Consider the following 22,378-nt stretch of genomic DNA (forward strand, 5'->3'; position numbering starts at 1 on the left):
CAGCCCCCCCCTTCCGTTCTCGCCAGGGCTGGGGGTGAGGCACGGGGGGCCCAATACCTGGGTTGGCCTCACAGGAAGGAATAGAGGGGGTGCTGGCTGGAGGGTGCTGAGGGGGGGCACCCCACCCCCACCAGCAGAGAGTGGCCCAACCCCACCTGACCTGCTTGGGGGGGAGGGGGCAGGGCTCCCCCCTGATGGGGGGCGGAGCTGTGTCCCTCCCCAAGCTAGCTGGACCCATGGGCCACTCTCTAGCTGTGACATCAAGGCTGCCTGCAGGGCCCAAGCTCATGGGGTGGGCGATGGCAGGTGGGCCCCGTGACCAACCTACCCCGGCAGGGCCGGTCCTGCCCCCTCCCCTATCCCCCTTCTCCAAATCAGAGACTGGGAACATTAAATATATTTTAATGCATATTAATGAGGTGGCTGTAGCCTCAGTTTCCTCCCCCAGACAGACAGCCCCATGGCAGGAGACAGGGTTGTGGGGGGAGGGGCTATGCATGCCCCTGCAGTGGAGCTGATCTGTTTTTGGGGGGCTGCAGCTTCACGGGGCTGGTTAGAATAAGTGAGGAAAAGCCATTAGAGCTGGAATTTGGGAATCCTCAGGCCCCTCCCACTCTGCCCCTGCCCCTCCCCTTTAGTGTCACCTGTGGCAAAAAATTTCCAGTTTTTTGTCCCAAAGCCCCCCCCGTGTTCAGCCTTTGCTCTGACGCCAGACTGAGAACAGCTCAGCCCTCCCCACAACGTGGGCACCAGCCCAGAGGCTGCCCCGCTTCCTCTGTGTCTGTCTGGGCAGTGGGGACTGGGGGGTGAGCTCAGCACCTCTGGGGCAGGCCCTTGGCTCAGGGCTCAGCTCAGCCAGGGGAGCAAGTGGGCCCCGGGCCCCAGGCTGGGGGCTCGGCCGGCTGTTCCTAACAGCCCTCCCCAGCAGATGCCAGGGACCTCGCAAGGGATGCCCCGGGTGGGTACGAGGGGGCCCTGCTGTGTTATCCCTACAAGCCAGTCCCCGGGGGGGTCCCTTGGCCCTGCGTGAGCGATGGCCCCTGGGGCACGGGCTCAGGGGGAGGACGGGGTGGAGAGGTGCCGCTGTGCAGGACGGAGAACAGACACTGCGACCCGGCGCTCCTGGCTGGAGCAGGGAGGCCGTAGGGCTGGCTGGGCCATGGGGGGGCCCCTGCCGGGGGGCCCCTCCCCCGTCACCTCCAGTCCTGGTCAGGCTGCAAGTGCCAGCTCCCGGCGCCCCCTGCTGCTCAGACCTGGGACTGCAGGCAGCTGCGGGGCTCCAGGGTGGGGCGGGTGGGGCAGCGGCCCTGGCGCTCCGACTCGGGGCTGTTGCCACGGCTGCTGGAGGAGCCGGAGGGTGGGGGGCCGGCCAGCGGGCGCAGGGCAGGGGCCTGGCCCTTCCCAGCACGCCCCTTCAGCGTGCTGAGCCTGGCGTCCAGGGAGAGCGTGCGGGGCCGGCCCCAGGCCGGGCGTGAGCGAGCGGGGCTGGGGCTGGGGCTGTCGGAAGTGATGCTGGCGTGGGACGCGCTGAGCAGGGGCCCCTCGAAGAGAGACAGCCATGGGGGGCAGCCCAGGTCCGACTGCAGCTCGAGGGCCGTCACCCGTCGTGCCAGGATGTCCGTCACGGCCTCAATGTCATCCACAGGCTCAATAGCTATGGGGCAAGGAGGTGGGGGTCAGGATAAATGTCTCCCAGAACCAGCAGCTCGCAGCTGCCCTGCTTCCCACAGCGCCCCCTGCTGGGAAAGGCCCAGGCTGGAGTAGCCAGTGCTCCTTCCCCGCTCCCCCCCACAGCACCCCCTGCTAGGAGAGGCTGGGGCTGCAGTAGCCCAGAGCTCCCCCCCCGCCCCCCACAGGCAGCACTCCTGCCCTGCTCCCTAGACTTGACCCTGGCTGGTCACTGCCCCGGGGGGAGGGTGGGGTGTCCCTGAGGCAACAGGCATGGGGGTGCCACTTTGGTCCTGCAGATAAAGGCCACTTGGAGCAAGGGCCCTGCTGGGGTCTGGGCCCACCTGTGCCAGGCCAGCTCCATGAGCCCCCCGCCCCGTACGTCACCTGTCGCTGTAATAGGAGGAGAGAAGCGCCCGAATCTCAGCGGAGACGGCGTTATCCTGGAGCAGGAGCCCCTCGCAGGCCGAGGGCGGCACCGCAGGGCCAGGGAGAGCTGGTGCCCGGGGGCAGCCCGGGAGAGGGACAGAGACAGAAGAAGGGAAGGGAGGCAGCGCCAGGAGGGGAGAGAAAGGGGCGTGGTTACAGAAACATACACCCAGGGGTGAGAGTCAGACAGGGGCAGCAAGTGGGGGGGGGGGTCACCCCCACAGCAGCTGGGTTAGCAGAGAGCGGGCAAGGGCCCTGCAGACAGGAAGCCAAGACAGACAGAGAGTGCACAGACCCTGTGCCCAAGCCCCCCCACAGACTCCCCCGTGCCAGAGACCTCCTGCCTCCCCAATGCTGGGCCCTCCGTGCCCATCCCCAGGACGGGACCCGGGGGGCCCCCTTACCCATCTCGTGGTACAGGGAGCCCTGCTTGGCCAGCAGGGCTGGGGGCTTGCGTGGCGACGGCACCTCGATCTTCATGAGCTCATCGCAGCACTGCTTCCACTGGCCTGCCGGGAGGGGAGGGGCAGGGTCACTCCACAGCCCCCCCAAACACCTGAGGGGTCAGGGCCGGGGGGGTGGGGGGTCTGTGCCCTGAAAATGCCAGCGGGGAAGGACAGATGTGCTCTGCCCCCATGTGGCTGGTTTGTGTATTGACACCAGCTGCACTTGGTGCCTCATTCCCCCCTCTCCCCCAGCTTCTGGGGCAGCCCCCTGGGCAGCGACTCTGGTGCCCTTTACCCACAGACTGTGGGGCCCGCACCAGGGTACGCCGGCTGGCACGGCTGCCCGTCCCAGCTATGGCACAGCCTGACCGCACAGCATCAGCTGTTTGAGGTCAGAGTGCCTGGGGTCCCTGGAAAGCACCGGTCCCAGCCCCACGCTGCCCCAGCCCCACCCGCTCCTCTGGGGGAAGGGCTGCTGTGACGAAGCGGGACTGTTCTTAAAGTTCTCTCTGAGTACTGTGTGGGTGCCTCAGTTTCCCCTAGGCGGGAGTGGGATTGTTGCAGAGCGCTTGAGGGCCAGTGTGAGGGTGTCTGCACAGAGAATGGCCGACACCCTGTCTCCTGGCGACTGATGGCCTGGGCCCCACCCTACAAGGTGCCAACTGAAGGGGTTGGAGAACAAAGGGATCAGGTGGCCTCCTGGCCCGGGAAAGAGACAAAGATGGGGCTCTGGCCTCCCTGCCCCCCAAGATGGACCTGACTGAGGGGTCCTGTTCCTGTTCCCACAAGCTCTGGTTTAGACCATGTTCCTGTCGTCTAATAAACCTCTGTTTTACGGCTGGCTGAGAGTCGCGTCTGACTGTGGAGTTGGGGGGCAGGACCCTCTGGCTTCCCCAGCACTCCGCCGGGGCAGACTCGCTGGGGGAAGCGCACAGTGGGGCAGGGGAGGCTGAATGCTCCGAGGTCAGACCCAGGAAGGTGGAAGCCGGGTGAACTGCTTGCCCTGCAGACAGTCTGCTCAGAGCGAGGAGGCTCCCCAGAGTCCTGCCTGGCTTCGTAGGGAACAGTCCCAGAGAATCGCCCGGGGACCCCATGACAGCTGCCCAGGGTCCCCATCCCACTCTGTGTCGGCCTGGCTCTGCCCCCCAGTGGGCCTGGGCTCCTACTGTCTCCTGGGGTCTGGCCCCATTCCCAGGTCCCGAGTGCCCCCCCCAGCACCCAGCTGTGCCCCCACCCTGGCCCCAGGCTGTGCCGCCCCCAGCCAGCTCCCCTGACCCCAGCTATGTCCCCGCCAGGCTCGGGCTGTGCTCCCCCCAGCCAGCTGCCCCGCTCATGTCCCAGTCCCTGGCTGTGCCCCACTCACTCAGGTCGTAGAAGTGCTGCCAGAAGGCCTCCATCCAGCGCTGCGTGTCGGCCCGGCTCTCTGCCAGCAGCGTGTGCGTCACCTCCTCCCCCCCATAGCGGTTGGTCACCGACATGCTCTGCAGCTTGTTCCTGGGGTCCTTCTCCGTGGCCCGGATCCGCGTCTCCTGCCACAGCAGAGACCCCTCAGCCCGGAGCCCAGCCCCCCTCCTGCCCCGCAGAGACCCCCAGAGCCCAGCCCCAGCTCCCTTCCCCACCTCCCCAACACACCCCAGCCCCAGGCTGGAACCTTCCCGCACAGAGACCCCTCTGCCCAGAGCGGAGTCCCAGCCCCAGCCCCCTCCTGACACAGGCCAGCCCCAGGCCCGAAACTTCCCCCCGCCCCCCGACACAGGCCAGCCCCAGCAGCTCCCCCCGCTGAGCCGAGCCCAGCAGGGAATCCAACCCTGGCTGTCCAAGAAGCAGCCCAGGGCAGGAGCCCCCAGTTCCACGGCGCCAGGCCCAGGGAGTGAGCTGGGACCCCGAGGGCAGCACTGTACCCAGCCCCCCAGCCAGGGCACCAGGCTTCGTGGCAAGGGGTTGGGGTCGGAGACACGGCGACAGGGTGGGAGGTTGAGGAGAAGCTGTAGGGACCAGGCCTGCCCTGATCCGCCCTCAGTGCCCAGGGGCCCTGCTGCCCGCCCCCCTCACCTTGTTGATGGCGATGGTAAGCGCCGGCTCCACCGGGGCCTCGGCGTCCTGGGGCTGGCGGTAGCAGAGGAGGTTGGAGCCCCGCAGCACGCAGTACAGCCGCGCCCAGCTCTGCTGCTCGCCCACCTGCTGCTGCAGCCGACACAGGCCAGGCCGGGTTAGGGCACGGGACGCGCCCCGGGGGGAAACGTGCTCATTTCCACCCCACATCCAGCCTCACGTGGCAGGGCCCAGCCTGATGGCTCTGGGGAGGGCTGGCTCCCTGCACCGTCGCTGCCCTGTGCAGGGGTTTAAGCCCCGGGCCTCTGCCGTGGCTGCCATGAGGGGCGGGGGCCAGTAGTTTCTGGGACGTGGAGACCTTCACGCTAGAGACTGGGCTGGTACTGAGACCCGGCAAACTCGGTCCCCCAGGGCCACCAATCCACAGCTGCCCGCCGGGAATGACCTCTGGCCACCTCAGAAGCGCCAAGCTTCTAAGGCACCAGGCGATCCAGCGTGAGCCCCTGCCTGGCGCAGGCTGAGTGCCCAGCCAGGGACACCGGGCTAGCTGGAGAGCTGGGAGAAACAGGCGGCCAGGCTGGACTGAAAGATCCAAGTGACGGAAACATCCACCAGGGTCCTGGGTAACATGAGGCTGGAATGGGGAACTCAGAGGGGAGAGACCCCGTGTCCCATTCCCCATCCCCGACCCAGCCTGTCCCCGCCAGGGAGCCAGATCAGGCCCAGCGCCCCCTAGAGAAAAGGGGCCCCGTGTCCCATGCCCTCCCCAGCACAGGCTCTCCACGCTGGGGTGCGAACTTACTTGCAATTTCAAGAAGCCGCACATCATCTGCTGGGCCATGCAGTTGGGCTGGGCAGCCAGACGGCAGCACATGCTGCCATAGAGGGGCAGCCAGAAGGAGCTCTCCTCTGCGGGGGAGAGACGGGGAGTCACCGGGGTTACACAGGGCTCTGTGGGGTGCAGAGGGGGCCAAGCAGCCAGCAGAACTCTGCAGGTATCACCAACTCCATGCCCTGCCTCCCTGCTCCTCCCCATCCCTTACCCCGCACCCCCACCCCTACGCTCTTACCATTGCTGGTGATGGCCAAGTCATGGGTGCGGAAGCTGTCCTGAACCTCAGCCAGGGAGAGCGCGGTGTGGGCCAGCAGGTGGTACTTGGGGCCCCTGAATGGGGGGGAGAGAGGGTTAGGGTCCAGCGGGCCCCGGGGCGCACGGCAATGAAAGGGCAACGGGTACTCACACCACGCTGGGGGCCGGCAGCAGGAGCGGGCTGCTCCCCCCATTACTCACGGGGCTCCCCGGGGCCCCGTCCAACGCCGCACGCAGCCGCTTCCCGGAGGAGCGTCCCAGTGAGCTGCTCAGTTTGCTGGCCAGCTTCTTCGGGGTGCTACCAAGCGCAGAGTCCTCCTCCAGCCCCACGCTGTACAGCTCCACCTTCAGCTCGAAGTCCGGGCCTGCCTCCGTGCTGCCGGGGAGACAGCCATCACAGCCCGGCCACTGCCGGGGAGCTCCAGGCCAGTCCACCCCAGCCTCTCCCAGCAGGGGGCGCTGTGGGGAGCAGGGCAGGATCCCTGGCTGTGTGTGGGGGGGAGCTCCTGGTTACCCAGACCTCTCCCAGCAGGGGGCGCTGTGGGGAGCAGGGCAGGATCCCTGGCTGTGTGTGGGGGGGAGCTCCTGGTTACCCAGACCTCTCCCAGCAGGGGGCGCTGTGGGGAGCAGGGCAGGATCCCTGGCTGGGGGGGGGGGAGCTCCTGGTTACCCAGACCTCTCCCAGCAGGGGGCGCTGTGGGGAGCAGGGCAGGATCCCTGGCTGGGGGGGGAGCTCCTGGTTACCCAGACCTCTCCCAGCAGGGGGCGCTGTGGGGAGCAGGGCAGGATCCCTGGCTGTGAGGGGGGGGCTCCTGGTTACCCAGACCTCTCCCAGCAGGGGGCGCTGTGGGGAGCAGAGCAGGATCCCTGGCTGGGGGGGGGAGCTCCTGGTTACCCAGACCTCTCCCAGCAGGGGGCGCTGTGGGGAGCAGGGCAGGATCCCTGGCTGGGGGGGGAGCTCCTGGTTACCCAGACCTCTCCCAGCAGGGGACGCTGTGGGGAGCAGGGCAGGATCCCTGGCTGGGGGGGGGAGCTCCTGGTTACCCAGACCTCTCCCAGCAGGGGGCACTGTGGGGAGCAGGGCAGGATCCCTGGCTGGGGGGGGGAGCTCCTGGTTACCCAGACCTCTCCCAGCAGGGGGCGCTGTGGGGAGCAGGGCAGGATCCCTGGCTGTGTGTGGGGGGGAGCTCCTGGTTACCCAGATGTCTCCCAGCAGGGGGCGCTGTGGGGAGCAGGGCAGGATCCCTGGCTGTGTGTGGGGGGGGGGGCTCCTGGTTACCCAGACCTCTCCCAGCAGGGGGCGCTGTGGGGAGCAGGGCAGGAACCCTGGCTGTGGGGGGGGGGGCTCCTGGTTACCCAGACCTCTCCCAGCAGGGGGAGCTGTGGGGAGCAGGGCAGGATCCCTGCCTGTGGGGGGGGGGCTCCTGTTTACCCAGACCTCTCCCAGCAGGGCGCACTGTAAGATGCAGAGGGGGGTGCTGACTGTGGGGATCTCTGGGAACATGCCCCCTGGGGCGGGGTAGCTGCTGCACAGGGAGGCCCTGGGGCCAGTCACTCACAAGAGGACCCCATTTTCGAAGCAGATGTCGGTGAGCGTCCGGTCCACCAGCACCATCTCGGTGTCATAGATCTCCACGCCGAGCTGCAGCAGGCAGAAGACGGCACAGCGGTGCAGGTCTGGGCAGGAGGGAACCGGCCAGCATCAGAGAGAACCCCACCCCCCTGCCGAGCCCTCCGCCAGGGCCCGGCCCCTCCACCTCCACAGCACCCCCAGCCCCACCCCTCACACTCACCTCCCTTATTTTTGAAATACTCCGTGTCCTTCCACATCAAGGGGATCCGGAGATCTGGGGAGGGAGGAGAGATGGGTGCAGCGGGGCTGGACTGGGAAAGCAACGAACCCACTGCACTGCCAGACAGCTGGGGAAGGCAACCAATGGGTGGGGGGGGGGGGGAAGAGGCACAGAGTGCTCATGGGGTGGGCGCTGGGGGGCACAGGACAGGTCTGAATCACAATGCAGATTCGCTGGGCCTTTGAGTGACCCCCAAGCCGACCTCGGGGGCAGCTCCTTCCACCCCTCACTCTCAGCAGCTCCCTCCTCTTTTCCTGTCCTCTGCTGCTCCCCAGACCAAAGCTTAGGGCCAGAAGCACCCTAAATGCCCCCCAGAGATGCTGCCCGCTTGGGAGTCACCTTTCCCGGCTCTCCCAGACGGGCTCGAACTGACACTGAAACCCGCCGTAGCTGGGCGCCTCTCCCCGGGGAGCTCCCCGTCTCCTGGGCAAGCTGGCACCCAAGGTGGGCGAACTCCCTGGAGCAGGGATGAGCGCACTGAAGGCAGGCAGAGAGCGGGGGCCGGTCTGCAGGGCCGGGACGCGGCCGCGGGGAGCGGGGGCCGGTCTGCAGGGCCGGGACGCGGCCGCGGGTCAGGAGGGTCCCAGGCCATTGACCCCGCAGCCCCCCACAAAACAGACTGAGCTGTGTTTGTGATGCTCTGGCACCACGTGCAGGGCCCCGAGGAGAGTGCGGCGCCCAGCCGGAGCACCAAGCCTTCGGGGCACGGGACGAGCTGGCCCAGTGGGCACGGCAGCGCTCCTCTGCCAGCCCTCGACCCACGGGACCCCTAGGGACCCTGCCACTAGCAGAGCCCCTGGGGAGCATGAGCAAGCGGGCAGCCAGCCACGGGGCGTCCTGGGCCTCGGACTGGGACCGCTGGGCCTTGGCGAGACTGGACCAGGATGCCCTCAGCCCCGGGCTCTGCTGCCGCCTCAAGCTGCAGAGTCCCATAGACCCAGTTGTCCCCACGGCCGCACCGTGGCAGCTCCGGTCCCAGCAGCCCTCGCAGCAGAAAGTGGCTCTGCTCGTGAGCGAGTCTGTGGCCCGGCGGGAGGCATGGGGTGGGGCAGAGCAGAGGTTCCCATGTCCCAGGCCAGTCCCCCAACCGCCAGAATACTGTGTGTCCCCCCCAAACCAGAACCCCTCCCCCTGCAAAGCAGCCTGCAAAGCAGCGGTCTTGCCCCCGGCCCCCGCTAGGGGCCTAGCGCTTCACCCACAAGCCACCCTTCTGCAGGCTGAGGGCTCGACCCTCAGTGGGCCCCCCTTGCGAGCTCCCCGGGGGAGATTCTCAGGGGGAAGGCAGGGGAGGGTGCGCCCTGTGTCGGGGCTGCTGCCCGGAGCAGGGCCCTGCGCTGGGCCTGCCCTGCCCAGACTCACCGCAAGAGGATTCCTGCTCTCAGCCGATGTCCCAACTCGGGGCTCCCAGGGGAGCTGCGGGGCCCTGGGCACCGGCTCTGGGAGCTGGCACCTCCCCAGCATTGGTACTAATCACTCTCTGAGGAAGTTTGGTCTCTTTTCCTTGCAGACCTGCTGCCCCCGCCCCCCAGCCATGGGGCACAGACCCACTCCCCTTACCTGACACGCAGACCTTTCCCCTGCAGGGTAAGCGATCGTCCATGGGGCCAGCGTCCGAGGGGCTGCAGGGGAAGCAGAGAGCTGTGACCAGCATCCGGTGCCGCGTGGCTGCCCCACTCCCGCATCCCAGCCCCCCCCCGCCCCCGTCCCCAGGTCCCTCTGCCCGCTCACGGGCTCCTCACCGCCGGGCCGTCCGCTGCGCGACCTGCGCCTCTTTCATGCGCTGCAGCTCGGACATGTAGGCCATGATGCGGCTGTTGCAGACCAGAAGGCTCTTGGTTGCCTCCAGGGCCTGCTCCCGCTGCGTGCAGGCTGCCAGCAGCTTGCAGGTGCCTTCGCGCATCCGGAGCTCATGGTCAATCTTCTTCTGGATGTCGGTGTCCTGGGGAGACGGGAGGGGTCAGCGGGGCTGGAGGCACCAGGGGAGGGGAGATGGGGCCACTGAGGCTGGGGATAATGGGGGGGCAGGGCCAGTGGGGCTGGTGGCACCAAGGGAGGTGGGGTGGGGGCCAGTGGAGTGGGGCCAGAGTTAATGGGGTCAGTGGGCACTGGGGGTGGGGTCCGGGGGGCTGTAGGCACCGGGGGTTTGGGGCATGAGTGGGCAAGGGAGGGGTAAGGCAGCTGTGTACACCATGGGGAGGGGGAGGGGTTGGGGAGTAAACATGCAGAGCTGGACCATGCAGCACCGGGGGGCCAGGCCCACAAAGGTTCGGGAGGATTCTAGGGGTGCCTGGGGCTGAATCCCAGAACCCCCCAGCTGGGGAGGCATCCCCCATGGGAGGGGCTGGGACACCCAGCCCTGGGGTTGGGGAGCTGCAAGCCCCGAGGGGTACGGATCACCCCACAGATGGGCCAGGTCGGAGCCAGGCCCTGCTGTCGGGTGTGCGGGCGGCTTGGGGGAGACGTCAGCCAACGGGGCCCCACAGCAGAACAGCACAGCCTGCCCAGCACAGACACAGCAGAGGGGCACGGCTGGCACAATGGGGCTCCTTGGGGGACTCAGGAGGCCACAGACCCTGCCCATACAGAGACAGCCTGTACAGTGCCCCCTTGCCCCCACAAGGAATTGAGCAACAGGCCCAGCCCCAGGCCACCCGGGCACACAACAGGACCCCGGCTGCCAGCTCAGGGGAACCACCCAGGGAGCCAGCATGGGGCACCCGTCACAGGGGCAGGAGTGGGGAGGGCACAGCGGGTCTGGAGCTGCAGCCATGTCAGAGCGAGGGGGGAGTCCACACCCAGGCTCCAGGGCACCAGGGCAGGGCCCTGGGGTCAGGAAGGAACCCACCCCTTCTCCCAGGCAGCAGCTAAACTCCCATTGGAGAGCCCAGCTGTGGCAGGGCCAGGGCAAAGAGCAGAGGCAGGGATCCCAGGAAAGGCAGCCTGAAGCCGGCCACAGGGAGGGGCAGGTCCCAGGGGGGAGCCACAGGCTCCTGGGAACCAGCACAAGGGCTGGGAGGCGGGAGGAGGCTCCGGGAAGCAGCCCCAGGAGCCGCCTTGGCTAACCCAGAGCAGGGGGTGGCCTGGGCCCCTCCCAGTAGGAGGGCGGCGTGGAAGCCCCAACACAAAGACAGGACCAGGCTGGGGGCAACGCTGGGACTTGTCACCTGGGAGGGGTCTGGCCTCGGTACCATGGCAGGGCTGGGCTGAGCAGCAGATGGACCCTTGTGCTCACCCAGTCTGACCCTGCAGACAGCCCAGGCCTGAGACCTGCCCCAAGTCACCCTGCAACAGAGTGCTCAGGAAATCAGCCAGTCTGGCTTGGGGATGGAGAATCCCCCAGGGGCTACGGGTCCGAGGGCTCATTGCTCACACCACTGCAAATGGCCCCCTTCTTGCCAGGCTGGCTACAACTCCCAGCCATTGCGGCGTGTCCGACCCTTCTCGGCTGGACAGAGCCGCCCATGCAGGTACCTGCAGCCGGGGATCAAGGCAGTCCCAAGCCTGCTCTCCGTAACGCCAACTCGACTGATCTCCCAGAGTCTCTCGCTGTCGGGCAGGTTTCGAACCCTTCGGTCATTCCCATGGCTCTTCTCTGACCCCTCCCCAATTTATCAACCCCCGTCCTGAACGGTGGGCGCCAGGCCTGGGACCAGGATCCCAGCGGTGGTGGCATCATGGCCAGACACTGGCCGGGGGGAGGGGGCTATGGGACATGGGGGGCCCATTGGTCCCATCACGGGGGGGAAACTAGGAGGGCCCACTGGGCCAATGCCCCTGCACATGCCCCGCCCAGCCCCCATACGTGGCAATGGGGGAGCCACCTGCACAGCCCCCATGGCCCTACATCCTGCAGCCCTACGTCCATAGGTGGGGCCTGGCAGACGCCCACTTTCCCCTGGAAGCAACATGGCCCAGACCTTGCCCTGTGCCAGGCAGGCAACCAGGCCCTGCCCACACCTGCAGTCTCACGGGATGGGACAGGACCCGACCCAGGGAGGCGCGTGCGACCGACAGCGCCCAGCCGAGACACAGCACCCCCTCCCCCCACTCGCCCCGAGTCCACCAGGTCCTGGGCACCCCAGCGCCAAGCTCTAGTGGTGGTGGAAAACACAGCAGGCCGCAGGCCCCCACCACCCGCCAAAGCCTGCCCCCAACAGCAGAGTTGTGGGGGAGCAATTTTCTTCTTCACAAATCCTGTGCTGCCATCCGGAAATAAACACTGGTTGCTAAGCCACTATTCATCGGCCCCCGTTCCTCAGTCCCCTGCCAGCCCCCGGCACAGCTAGGAAATGCAGCAACCCAGGGCCGGAGAAAGAATTGGGGCCAGAGGTCCCATCTGTCTCTCCCCATTTCCTAAGTCACTGAGAAGAGGGTCGGGGGGGGGGGGGGGAGCCTGTAGGGCTGGAAGCAAGTCTAGACACTCCCCAGTTCCAGGTCACTGAGCACTCCCCACCCCATGACCTAGCACCCCACAGCAGCCCCAGTCCCAACAGGGTAACACCAGCTGCCCCGAGTCCCCAGAGCACCCATCCAGAAGAGCACCAACCCCCTCCGAGATGGACACTCCCCCCAGCGCGCCCCATAAGCCAGGCCTGCAGAGAACAGCTGCACAATCACCCCCCAAGAGGGTGAGCTGCCCTGATGAGAAACCAGCCCAGACACACCCAAGCTGCCTCATTCACCTCCCCAGGGTGTTCACTCTGCACCCGTGGGAACACTTCCAGTATCACCCCCTTCAGTGACTGCCCGGCTGATCACGCCCAGCTCCCCTGGGGGCCATGGGGCCGCCAGGTGCTCTCACACTTTTTGCTGGGGGGATGAGGAATTCAAGCTCCTAGATTTAATGTCCCCCCATCTCTGTTGAAGCGGGGAGGAGAAAATCAGCCCCACCCCGGAGCCCTGTCTGCCCCTGGACACGGTGCCTACCTTGGAGCCGTGGGGGGGCTGCACCTTGGCACGAGCTTCCTCCCTGCTACACAGAGCAGGGCTGCAACCCCCCCAGGGCAACGCTGCCCCCCTCAGCTCCCGCTGGGCAAGAGACTCACGCCCACCTGCCACAGCTGAGGGGTCGGGGCAGGGCACAGGCCCGTGAAACACACGTGCCATCACCCCGCAGCGCTCCAGGCACTGAGCCCCCACTTCCAGCAGCAGTGCGCCAGACGCTGGGAGAAAGGAACCCAACCGGCCAGCAGGCAAGACAGGCCTCCTCCCCGCCCGCGGGCACCGCCCTGCTGCAAGGTGTGCCAACCCTCACCACACGCCAGGGCGGGCCCAAGGAGGCGTCTGCTCCAGCCCTGCCCAGGGCCCAGCCCAGCCCCTGCCCGCCAGGTGCCAACCTCCAGCCAGGGGTGATTCCCAGACTGCCAGGGATGGGCACAGGCTGAGCAGGCCCCTGGAGGAGATGCAGGGACGGCCCCACGCCAGGAACAGCCCCTGGGATCCAGCCCCAGCCGGGGCAGATCTGCTCCCGACTCCTGAGGCGCTGAGCCCTCCATGCTGGGGCAGGCGCAGGGCCTGGCAGACGCTCTTTCAGGCCTGCAGCGTGGCTGGGGGTGGAGTGGCATCCCCCCGCCCCATGGAGCCTGTAGATGCGTTTGGGCCCGTGTCCCCCTGGCCTTGCCCCATCTCCCCGCCAACCCGGTCTGGCTCTCCCATCCCTCTGCATCACCCCCAGCCTGCCTCTCTGGGTCTCGCCTGCCCCCTGAGCCCACCAGCCCAGCTCCCTCCCTGCAGCGTCTCAGCGGGCACCCCAGGTCTCCTTGGCACTCACTTTGCCGATCCTGCAGCTGTCCATGCTGGGAGCTCCCAGCTGCCTGCGGGCTCCCCCTCCTAGCCGCGTGCCCCCCGCATGCCAGCGCCCCGGCCCATCGCCTCCAGCCTGTACACGGCTCCGGGGCCCGGCGAGCTCTGCAGCGCTGGCCTGGCGGCTGACGAAGGGCCAGGGAGAGCTGAGCAGTGCGATGCCAAGCTCCCTGCAGAGCCGGCGCTGGGCGCAGGGGAGGGAGGGGGCCAGGGAGCCAGCAGGGGAAGGGGGATCAGCAGGAGCTGTTTCCCCGGCAGCTTCAAGGCTGAGCCGGCGGCTCCAGCAATTCACACCGTGGAGAGCGCGGAGGAAACGGTGACATCACCAGCTGGCTATAAATAGCAGGGCGGGGGGGGGGGGGAACAGCTGCACTGGCAATGGGGATGGACAGCTGCCTCCTTTCCCAGGTGGGGGGGCACAGCTGCAGCAACCAGGGTGAAGCCAAGAGGGGGCAGCAGCTGCCTCCCACCCCCAGCTCACGAGCATGGTGGGGAAAGTGAGGCAGGAGGCACTCCCCACCCCCACCCTGGTCACAGGGAGCACCCACCCACCCACAGGATGGACTTGCCTTGGAGGTGGGGCCCCAAGACAAATACAGGGTGTCTGAGGGAACGGTTCCCCCACTCCCCAAGAAGCACGGCAGGGCAGGCAGGACAGTCTGGCCTTGCTCTGGGAGGGATGGCCAGGTGACGGTGTGGGGAGGGGTACTGGAGGACAGGGTGGGGGCGGGTCTCCCCCATCTATGTGGGGCATGGCCTCTTGTGGGGCCAGAGCAGGTCCCCACCACTTGGTGCTGCCTAAGCCAGTTGTGTTTGGTCTCCTGCTGCCTGGGGCCCTGAGGTGATTAACAGCCGATTTGCTAATAGGATTGCTTGGTAAATCCGTGAGGGGGCGGGGGCAGGGGCGGGGGCGGGGCGGAGCTGGACAGACAGTGGGTTTCCCCCCTAGCCAGAGTCTCACCAATTCCACCCCTGCCCCAGCAAGACAGCTCAGCAGAGGGTGCTCTCCCCCTGCAGGGCCGGATGGTCACGGGTTCAAATCCTCCCCTGGCTGGATCCTGGCTCTGAAACGACCCCCGCCCCAGCCCTGGGCAGGACACGGACACCAAACTGCAGGCCTGGAGAGAGTGCCCACCCAGGGGCTCCCCGAAGGCAGAGACACGGGAGGTAACACACAGCCCCTGGCGACTGGCCAAGGCGGGGCTCCCTACTCTACACCCCGTCCCGGGGATCCCCAGCGACCCGGGAAGGGAAGAGCAGAGTGGATGGAGAGCCAAGGACGGGGTGAGGAGACGCTCCAGCATCGCCCCAGGAGGGACTGCGTGTGGACAGAGCGGGGAGGCACAAGAGCAGGGCAGGAGGCGCCTACACCGGAGATCCCTGCAGAGCTGGGAGGAGCAGCGTGGCACAGCTGGGGGGTGTGAACGGGGACGAGGAGAGGAGAGGAGAGGAGAGGAGAGGGGGGCTGGATGGCAAGGGGGCTGGGGAAGCAAAGGATAATAATCTAGGATTAGGGGGCTCTGGCTCACAGGAAGCATTACACTAATCTGCTGCCCCGGGGAGGGGGAGACCCAGCCCCGGGGAGGGGGAGACCCAGCCCCGGGGAGGGGGAGCAGCACCTGGCCGGGAGCGACTCAGCCCTGGGCGCCGGGAGACGCCTTTGGGGGCAGGGGCTCTTGGTGCTGACCGGGGCCGTGCGCCCCCTGCAGGCAGAGTGGGGGCCCAACTCCTTGCCCTGCAGCGGGGACTCCCCAGGCACACAGCTCCTGAGTGCGCCCCTCCACTGAGCCCCCACTGCCGAGGAGCTGCTCGGCCCCCCCGCCCCACTCTCCTGGATCCCCGGGCACCCCACTGGCTCACACACGCCCAGGGCGGCCGCCCCCTTCGCAGTCACAGGAGCTGATTAAAAGCAGCTTGGAGCACCAGCAGCCAGGACCCCCTCCCCCAGCCCGCAAGGGGAGAGAGCGGAGTCCCCACAGCCGCCAGCCCCTGGCTGCCAGTGTCCCCCACCCAGCAACGGGCACAGAGGGGAAGGGACGAGGCCCCAGTGACAGTGAGTCATGGCAGAGCTGGAAAATGAACCTCTGAGTCCTGGCTGCCAGCACCTCCTCCCGTGCTCCAACCTACCAGACCCCATTCCTCTCCCAGAGCCGGGGCCAGAACCCAGGAGTCCTGGCTCCCAGCACCTCCCCCACTGCTCCAATTTACCAGACCCCACTCCCCTCCCAGAGCCAGGGCCAGGAAATGGTCCCAGGGGCTGGGTTTGCCCTGAGAGCAGGAAGCTGGTGATCAAAGCCTGCTGCAGCAGCTTCCTGGCAGTTTGGAGGGCGAGGGCCAGGCCCCGGCCTGCCCGCATGCTCTGTGCCGCTGCCCAGCTAAGGGATGCCCGGACACAACCCGGGTGCCATTCCTCATGGCTCTGTGCTCTCCCCGGGGCTAGAGTACTAAGGGCCAGGGGCGGCCCTGCGGAGACTACAGCTCCAGCCAGCACCAACCAGGCCAAGCAGCCGGCTGGAAAACGGGGTCTCCCCACGGGAGCAGACGCATTTGGGCGCATGCTTTGCCCAGGAGCACACACTGTCAGCCTGGTCTTTGCAGTCAGAGTCTGGTCCTGGCCCTTGCACCGGACCCCCTCCAAGATGCCATCTGCACACGAGCCCCTCACACCGGCACTGACCTGCATCCCTGCCAGGCTGCCCCACGGAGCCAGGCTGCACGTGCTGCCCCATGGATCCTGACACACGCAGGAGCCCGCACAGCGCCCTGGAACCATGCCAGCCTACTTCTAATATTTCCCATAGTATTCTTGTCAGCAAGTTAAAGAAGTATGGGCTGGATGAATGCACTATAAGGTGGGTAGAAAGTTGGCTAGATTGTCGGGCTCAACGGGTAGTGATCAATGGCTCCATGTCTAGTTGGCAGCCGGTGTCAAGTGGAGTGCCTCAGGGGTCGGTCCTGGGGTCGGTTTTGTTCAATATCTTCATAAATGATCTGGAGGATGGTGTGGATTGCACTCTCAGCAAATTTGCGGATGATACTAAACTGGGAGGAGAGGTAGATACGCTGGAGGGCAGGGATAGGATACAGAGGGACCAAGACAAATTGGAGGATTGGGCCAAAAGAAATCTGATGAGGTTCAATAAGGATAAGTGCAGGGTCCTGCACTTAGGACGGAAGAACCCAATGCACAGCTACAGACTAGGGACCGAATGGCTAGGCAGCAGTTCTGCGGAAAAGGACCTAGGGGTGACAGTGGACGAGAAGCTGGATATGAGTCAGCACTGTGCCCTTGTTGCCAAGAAGGCCAATGGCATTTTGGGATGTATAAGTAGGGGCAGAGCCAGCAGATCGAGTGACGTGATCGTCCCCCTCTATTCGACATTGGTGAGGCCTCATCTGGAGTACTGTGTCCAGTTTTGGGCCCCACACTACAAGAAGGATGTGGATAAACTGGAGAGAGTCCAGCGAAGGGCAACAAAAATGATTAGGGGTCTGGAACACATGACTTATGAGGAGAGGCTGAGGGAACTGGGATTGTTTAGTCTGCGGAAGAGAAGAATGAGGGGGGATTTGATAGCTGCTTTCAACTACCTGAGAGGTGGTTCCAGAGAGGATGGTTCTAGACTATTCTCAGTGGTAGATGAGGACAGGACAAGGAGTAATGGTCTCAAGTTGCAGTGGGGGAGATTTAGGTTGGATATTAAGAAAAACTTTTTCACTAGGAGGGTGGTGAAACACTGGAATGCGTTACCTAGGAAGGTGGTAGAATCTCCTTTCTTAGAAGTTTTTAAGGTCAGGCTTGACAAAGCCCTGGCTGGGATGATTTAATTGGGGATTGGTCCTGCTTTGAGCAGGGGGTTGGACTAGATGATCTCCTGAGGTCCCTTCCAACCCTGATATACTCTACCCCAGCCAGGATCCCACACGCATTCCCGAGCTCACCGCCCACAGGGAGATGCTTGCTGCAGGCTGACTGGGTGGTGGGAGTCCAGGGTGTCAGAACCCAGGAGTCCGGGCTTCCAGACCAGTGTTAATCACCTCACTGGGATCCCTCAGCACAACCGTTCTGCTCGAGCGTGCCAGCCCGAGGCACCTGCTGCCTGCAGCCACGGGATGCAGGACGCTACCCCCAGCAAAACCACCACCAGCAAAGTGCTCCAGGCATTTCAACATCCCAGCAGCCCCTTCCATGCCCGACAGCCCTGGCTCTGCCCTCGCTCGTCCCTGCAATAAGACTCAGCATGGGCTGGAGCTCAGCAAAGCCAGGTTGGCTCCCTGGACCCCTGACAGGGTAACCACGTGGTCTTGGCACCGACAGGCCACAGGGCTCCCAGGACGGGCACCCTCCCTGGTGCTCCCCACACCCTGCCATGGCGAGTGCCAGGGTGAGATGCAGGAGCCGCCCCCAGCGCAGGCTGGGCACTGCAGGACACCTGGCAGGGGCACCACGGGAGCTGTACCTGCAGGCTGAGCGCTATCTGCCGGATGTACAACATGTTGAGGTCCTCCAGGATCCGAAGCCTGTCCTGCATCTCTGCAAACCTGTCCCTCGCCGTCGTGTCCATGGAACCCGCTACAGCCCCGGCCCGGCCCAGTCACTGGCAGCGCCAGTGCCCCTGTACAGGCGCCTGCTCGCCAGGGCACAGCCAATGCCCATGTCCACCCCGCAGTCCCCGCTCTCCCCCGCCTGGAGGGTCAGGTGCAAGGTGCCTGCGAGCAGCACCCCGAGCTCTGCCCCGCTCTGGCCGAGCGGCACAGGACAGGGCTCCCCGATCTCACCCAGAGCCCTGGTGCAGCCTCTCCAGAGCAGGAGGGTACGTGGGGCGGGCTCGCTGCCTCCTCGCGTTCCCCCGGCCCCCGGCTGTCTCCGTCAGCGGATTCCAGCCACCAGCCACGGGCCCAGCTGTGAAGAGAAAAGGCCCATTCATCCCAGCCCCAGTAATGCGCATTTTCCTCCCACAGAACAAGCAGCCAGTGTGCAGGGGCCAGAGCAGAGACCCCCACTCGCAGCCCAGTGCCAGAGGGGGGGCAGAGCAGAGCCCCCCACTTGCAGCCCAGTGCCGGGGGGGGCAGAACTCGGGGCAGCGCCCCCCCTTGCAGCCCAGTGCTGGGGGGGCAGGGCTCAGGGCAGCGCCCCCACTCGCAGTTCAGTGCCGGGGGGACAGGACTCAGGGCAGACCCCCCACTCACAGACCAGTGCCCCCCACTTGCAGCCCAGTGCCGGGGGGGGGGCAGGGCTCGGGGCAGCGCCCCCACTTGCAGCCCAGTGCCGGGGGGGGCAGGGCTCGGGGCAGCGCCCCCACTTGCAGCCCAGTGCCGGGGGGGGGGCAGGGCTCGGGGCAGCGCCCCCACTTCCAGCCCAGTGCCGGGGGGGGGGGCAGGGCTCGGGGCAGCGCCCCCACTCGCAGTTCAGTGCCGTGGGGGGGGGCAGGGCTCGGGGCAGCGCCCCCACTTCCAGCCCAGTGCCGGGGGGGGGGGGCAGGGCTCGGGGCAGCGCCCCCACTCGCAGTTCAGTGCTGGGGGGGGGGGCAGGGCTCGGGGCAGCGCCCCCACTCGCAGTTCAGTGCCGGGGGGGGGGCAGGGCTCGGGGCAGCGCCCGCACTTCCAGCCCAGTGCCGGGGGGGGGGGGGCAGGGCTCAGGACAGCGCCCCCCGCTCGCAGACCAGTGCCCCCCACTTGCAGCCCAGTGCCGGGGGGGGACAGGGCTCGGGGCAGCGCCCCCACTTCCAGCCCAGTGCCGGGGGGGGGGCAGGGCTCAGGGCAGTGCCCTCACTTGCAGCACAGTGCCGGGGGGGGGGGGCAGGGCTCAGGGCAGCGCCCCCACTTGCAGCACAGTGCCGGGGGGGGGGCAGGGCTCGGGGCAGTGCCCCCACTTGCAGCCCAGTGCCGGGGGGGGGGGCAGGGCTCGGGGCAGCGCTCCCACTTGCAGCCCAGTGCCGGGGGGGGGCAGGGCTCGGGGCAGCGCCCCCACTTCCAGCCCAGTGCCGGGGGGGGGGGCAGGGCTCGGGGCAGCGCCCCCACTTCCAGCCCAGTGCCGGGGGGGGGGGCAGGGCTCGGGGCAGCGCCCCCACTTCCAGCCCAGTGCCGGGGGGGGGGGGCAGGGCTCGGGGCAGCGCCCCCACTTCCAGCCCAGTGCCGGGGGGGGGGGGCAGGGCTCGGGGCAGCGCTCCCACTTGCAGCCCAGTGCCGGGGGGGGGGCAGGGCTCGGGGCAGCGCTCCCACTTGCAGCCCAGTGCCGGGGGGGGGGGCAGGGCTCGGGGCAGCGCCCCCCGCTCGCAGACCAGTGCCCCCCACTTGCAGCCCAGTGCCGGGGGGGGACAGGGCTCGGGGCAGCGCCCCCCGCTCGCAGACCAGTGCCCCCCACTTGCAGCCCAGTGCCGGGGGGGCAGGGCTCAGGGCAGCGCCCCACTCGCAGCCCTGCACACAGGTCAGGGCTCGGCCGACAGCACCGAGCACCGTGCCCCATTCGCGGGGGGAGAGCGCTGCCCCCCGGCTGGGCGGTGCCCCCTCGTGCCGGCGGCCCCCCGCACAACCCGCCCCGTTACCTTCGCCTCCTCCAGGCGCCGTTTCCCCGCTGCCCGTGCCCCGGCCGGGCGGCCCCAGCCCGGCTCCCTCCCCGCCCAGCCCCCGCCCGGCTCGGGTTACAGGGGCGGCCCCTCCGCGCCGGGCTGCGGGGCCGGGCCAGAGCCCGCCGGCTCCAGCCATTGGCTGCCCCTCACCCGGGCCTCTGGCCCGGCCTCGCTGGGGGGAGCCCCGGGGGGCCGCGCTCAGCCTGGCTCGCGGGAGGGCCCCAGCTGGCGAGCGGGCGGCCGGAGCCCACGGGGATGGGCAGGGCGCGGCTGGGCGCCCGGATCCCCCCGCACGTGGAGGGGCCCGAGCCGCCCGGGCCCTGCAGGGGGCGCCCGGCCCGGCCCGGCCCGGCCCCGCCCGGGGCTCCCCCTTCTGGTGCAGAGCGGCCCTGGCAGGGGCTCGCCCAGAGCCACGCGGCCACGTCGTGGCAGAGCGGAGGGGGGAGCCGCCTGCGCCCGGCAGGGAGACGCCCTGGCCTGCGGGGCCCCCGGGCTGGGAGCGGGAGCAGGGCCACGGCTGGATCTGTGCCCAGCACACACGACGGAGCAGCAGCCCACGGCGCCCATAGCCGCGGAAACTGGGGGCGCTGCAGCACCCTGGGGGCCCCGCAGCACCCTGGGGGCCCCGCAGCACCCTGGGGGCCCCGGCTGCCAGCCCAGCACCCAGGGCTTTGCTCCCAGCCTCAGCTCGGGGGCGGGGGGCCCCCCCACTCCAGCTCCCCTGGCACTGTCTGGCCCACGCCTGGCCCTGGCACACCCCCTCCAGCAGCCTCCATGCCCAGCCTTCGCCAGGGGGCTGCGTACCCAGCCGAGTCCTGGGGCAGCACAGAGGGGCCAGGCGGGGAATCCACTGAACCCAGGACCGGTGAGACAGGGCCCATCCTACCACCTGAACCCAAGGCCCAGCCCGCACGCTGTCGCTTCCCCATGCAGGACTGATGGATCCAGATGGGAAACGGCCCCCCTGTCAGTGCCCAGGCACAACCCCCCCCCTCCCCAATAGGACACGGTGTCCAGACAGCCCCAACCCCCTGACAGCGCTCAGCACCCAGACAGCCCCCAAGCCCCAAGGGGATGCTCAACACCCAGAAGGCGCCCGTGCCCCAAGGTGATGCCCGAGCCCAGATGGTCCCCCTTCCCCAAGAGGGCACTCGGCGCCCAGATAGCTCCCAACGCCACCCAAATAACGCTTGGCACCCAGACCGTGCCCCTATGCCCCAGAAAATGCTCAGCGCCCAGGCCCCCCACCCCCCCATCCCGAGATGACGCTCAGCGCCCAGCCTGCCCTCTCTCCTCCTAAAACACTTGGGCCCACACACGGCACCTTCCCGCCAGGCATGTTCAGCGCTCACACGGGGCACCCACCCCCAGGACTCTTGGCGCTCACACGGGGCTGAATGTTTGGCACCCAGCCCCACCCCAAACACTCAGGGCTCAGGCACGGCCAGCTCTAGCCAGGCTCCAAGTGGGACAGGTCTTGTTGGACCAAAGCCCCTCCCCCTGCCCAAATTGCCCCCAGAGCCAGCGCAGTTGTCAGAGACTCCGTGCAACAGGCTCCCAGATGCGTCTGGTGCCACCCACTGGGGGCAGCTGCAGGTTCCAAGCACTCCGAGGGCACCCCCGTGGCGCGGCAAAGAGCCACCGGGCAGGGGGAGGGGATGGCGCTTCCCAGGGACCAGCAGGGATGTGAGAGCTCCTGACGGGCAGGAACGGTCTTGCCAGGCCACTCCACCGTGCCTGGGCTTCGTGCCAGCCCACAGGCCCCCATCCTCCCCCTCTAGGCACCAAGGAGGCAGATGCTGCTCCAGGCGGGTCTGTGAACGAGAGCCCCAGCCAGACCAGGTTCCTGGCACCCCAGACCTAGCACGCTCTGCCCTGAGCAACCTGCCAGGAGCCCCCACAGCATCCCCACTCCATGGGCACCGCACACGGCTCTGGGGACACAACAGGGCACGTAGCCCCCCTCCATGCCACTGTCAGGCTGCCTTAAAATCCACCTTGGTCAACCACCCATGAGAAGGAGGCCCTTGAGGAATTCCACCAGGATTTCAACAATTTCCACCCCACCATCAACCTCAGCCTGGACCAGTCCACTAAGAGGTCCACTTCCTGGACACTACAGTACTAATAAGCGATGGTCACATAAACACCACCCTATACCAGAAACCTATTGACCGCTATTCCTACCTACATGCCTCCAGCTTTCATCCAGACCACACCACACGATCCATTGTCTACAGCCAAGCTCTGCGATACAACCGCATTTGCTCCAGTCCCTCAGACAGAGACAAACACCTACAAGATCTCTATCAAGCATTCTTACAATGTATGATCATTGCAGAGCCCTAGAGAGCAGGTGTGTGCAGGGGTCTGGACACAGAGAATGGCGGACACCCTGTTTCCTGGCAACTGATGGCCTGGGCCCTTCCCCCCTGCAAGGTGAGAGCTAAAGGGTTGGAGAACAAAGGA

At 67.2% G+C, this 22,378-nt stretch overlaps 1 protein-coding gene across 1 annotated transcript in view; it reads right to left on the reverse strand.

Moving 5' to 3' along the window:
* Window positions 1–2,051: 2,051 nt before the first annotated feature.
* RTKN (rhotekin) overlaps window positions 2,052–22,378 on the reverse strand; it is a 31,741-nt gene continuing 11,414 nt past the window's right edge. The window contains exons 2-12 of the mRNA XM_077814734.1: window positions 9,278–9,477; window positions 9,096–9,157; window positions 7,479–7,532; window positions 7,245–7,362; window positions 5,837–6,061; window positions 5,666–5,760; window positions 5,398–5,504; window positions 4,596–4,724; window positions 3,907–4,072; window positions 2,502–2,606; window positions 2,052–2,164 (exon numbers count right to left, since the gene is read on the reverse strand). Coding sequence (XP_077670860.1) covers window positions 2,052–2,164; window positions 2,502–2,606; window positions 3,907–4,072; window positions 4,596–4,724; window positions 5,398–5,504; window positions 5,666–5,760; window positions 5,837–6,061; window positions 7,245–7,362; window positions 7,479–7,532; window positions 9,096–9,157; window positions 9,278–9,477 — 1,374 coding nt within the window. The remainder of the gene's footprint in view (window positions 2,165–2,501; window positions 2,607–3,906; window positions 4,073–4,595; window positions 4,725–5,397; window positions 5,505–5,665; window positions 5,761–5,836; window positions 6,062–7,244; window positions 7,363–7,478; window positions 7,533–9,095; window positions 9,158–9,277; window positions 9,478–22,378) is intronic.

Source organism: Eretmochelys imbricata, chromosome 4 (genome assembly GCF_965152235.1).
Source record: "Eretmochelys imbricata isolate rEreImb1 chromosome 4, rEreImb1.hap1, whole genome shotgun sequence".
In the NCBI taxonomy this organism is placed as follows: Eukaryota; Metazoa; Chordata; order Testudines; family Cheloniidae; genus Eretmochelys; species Eretmochelys imbricata.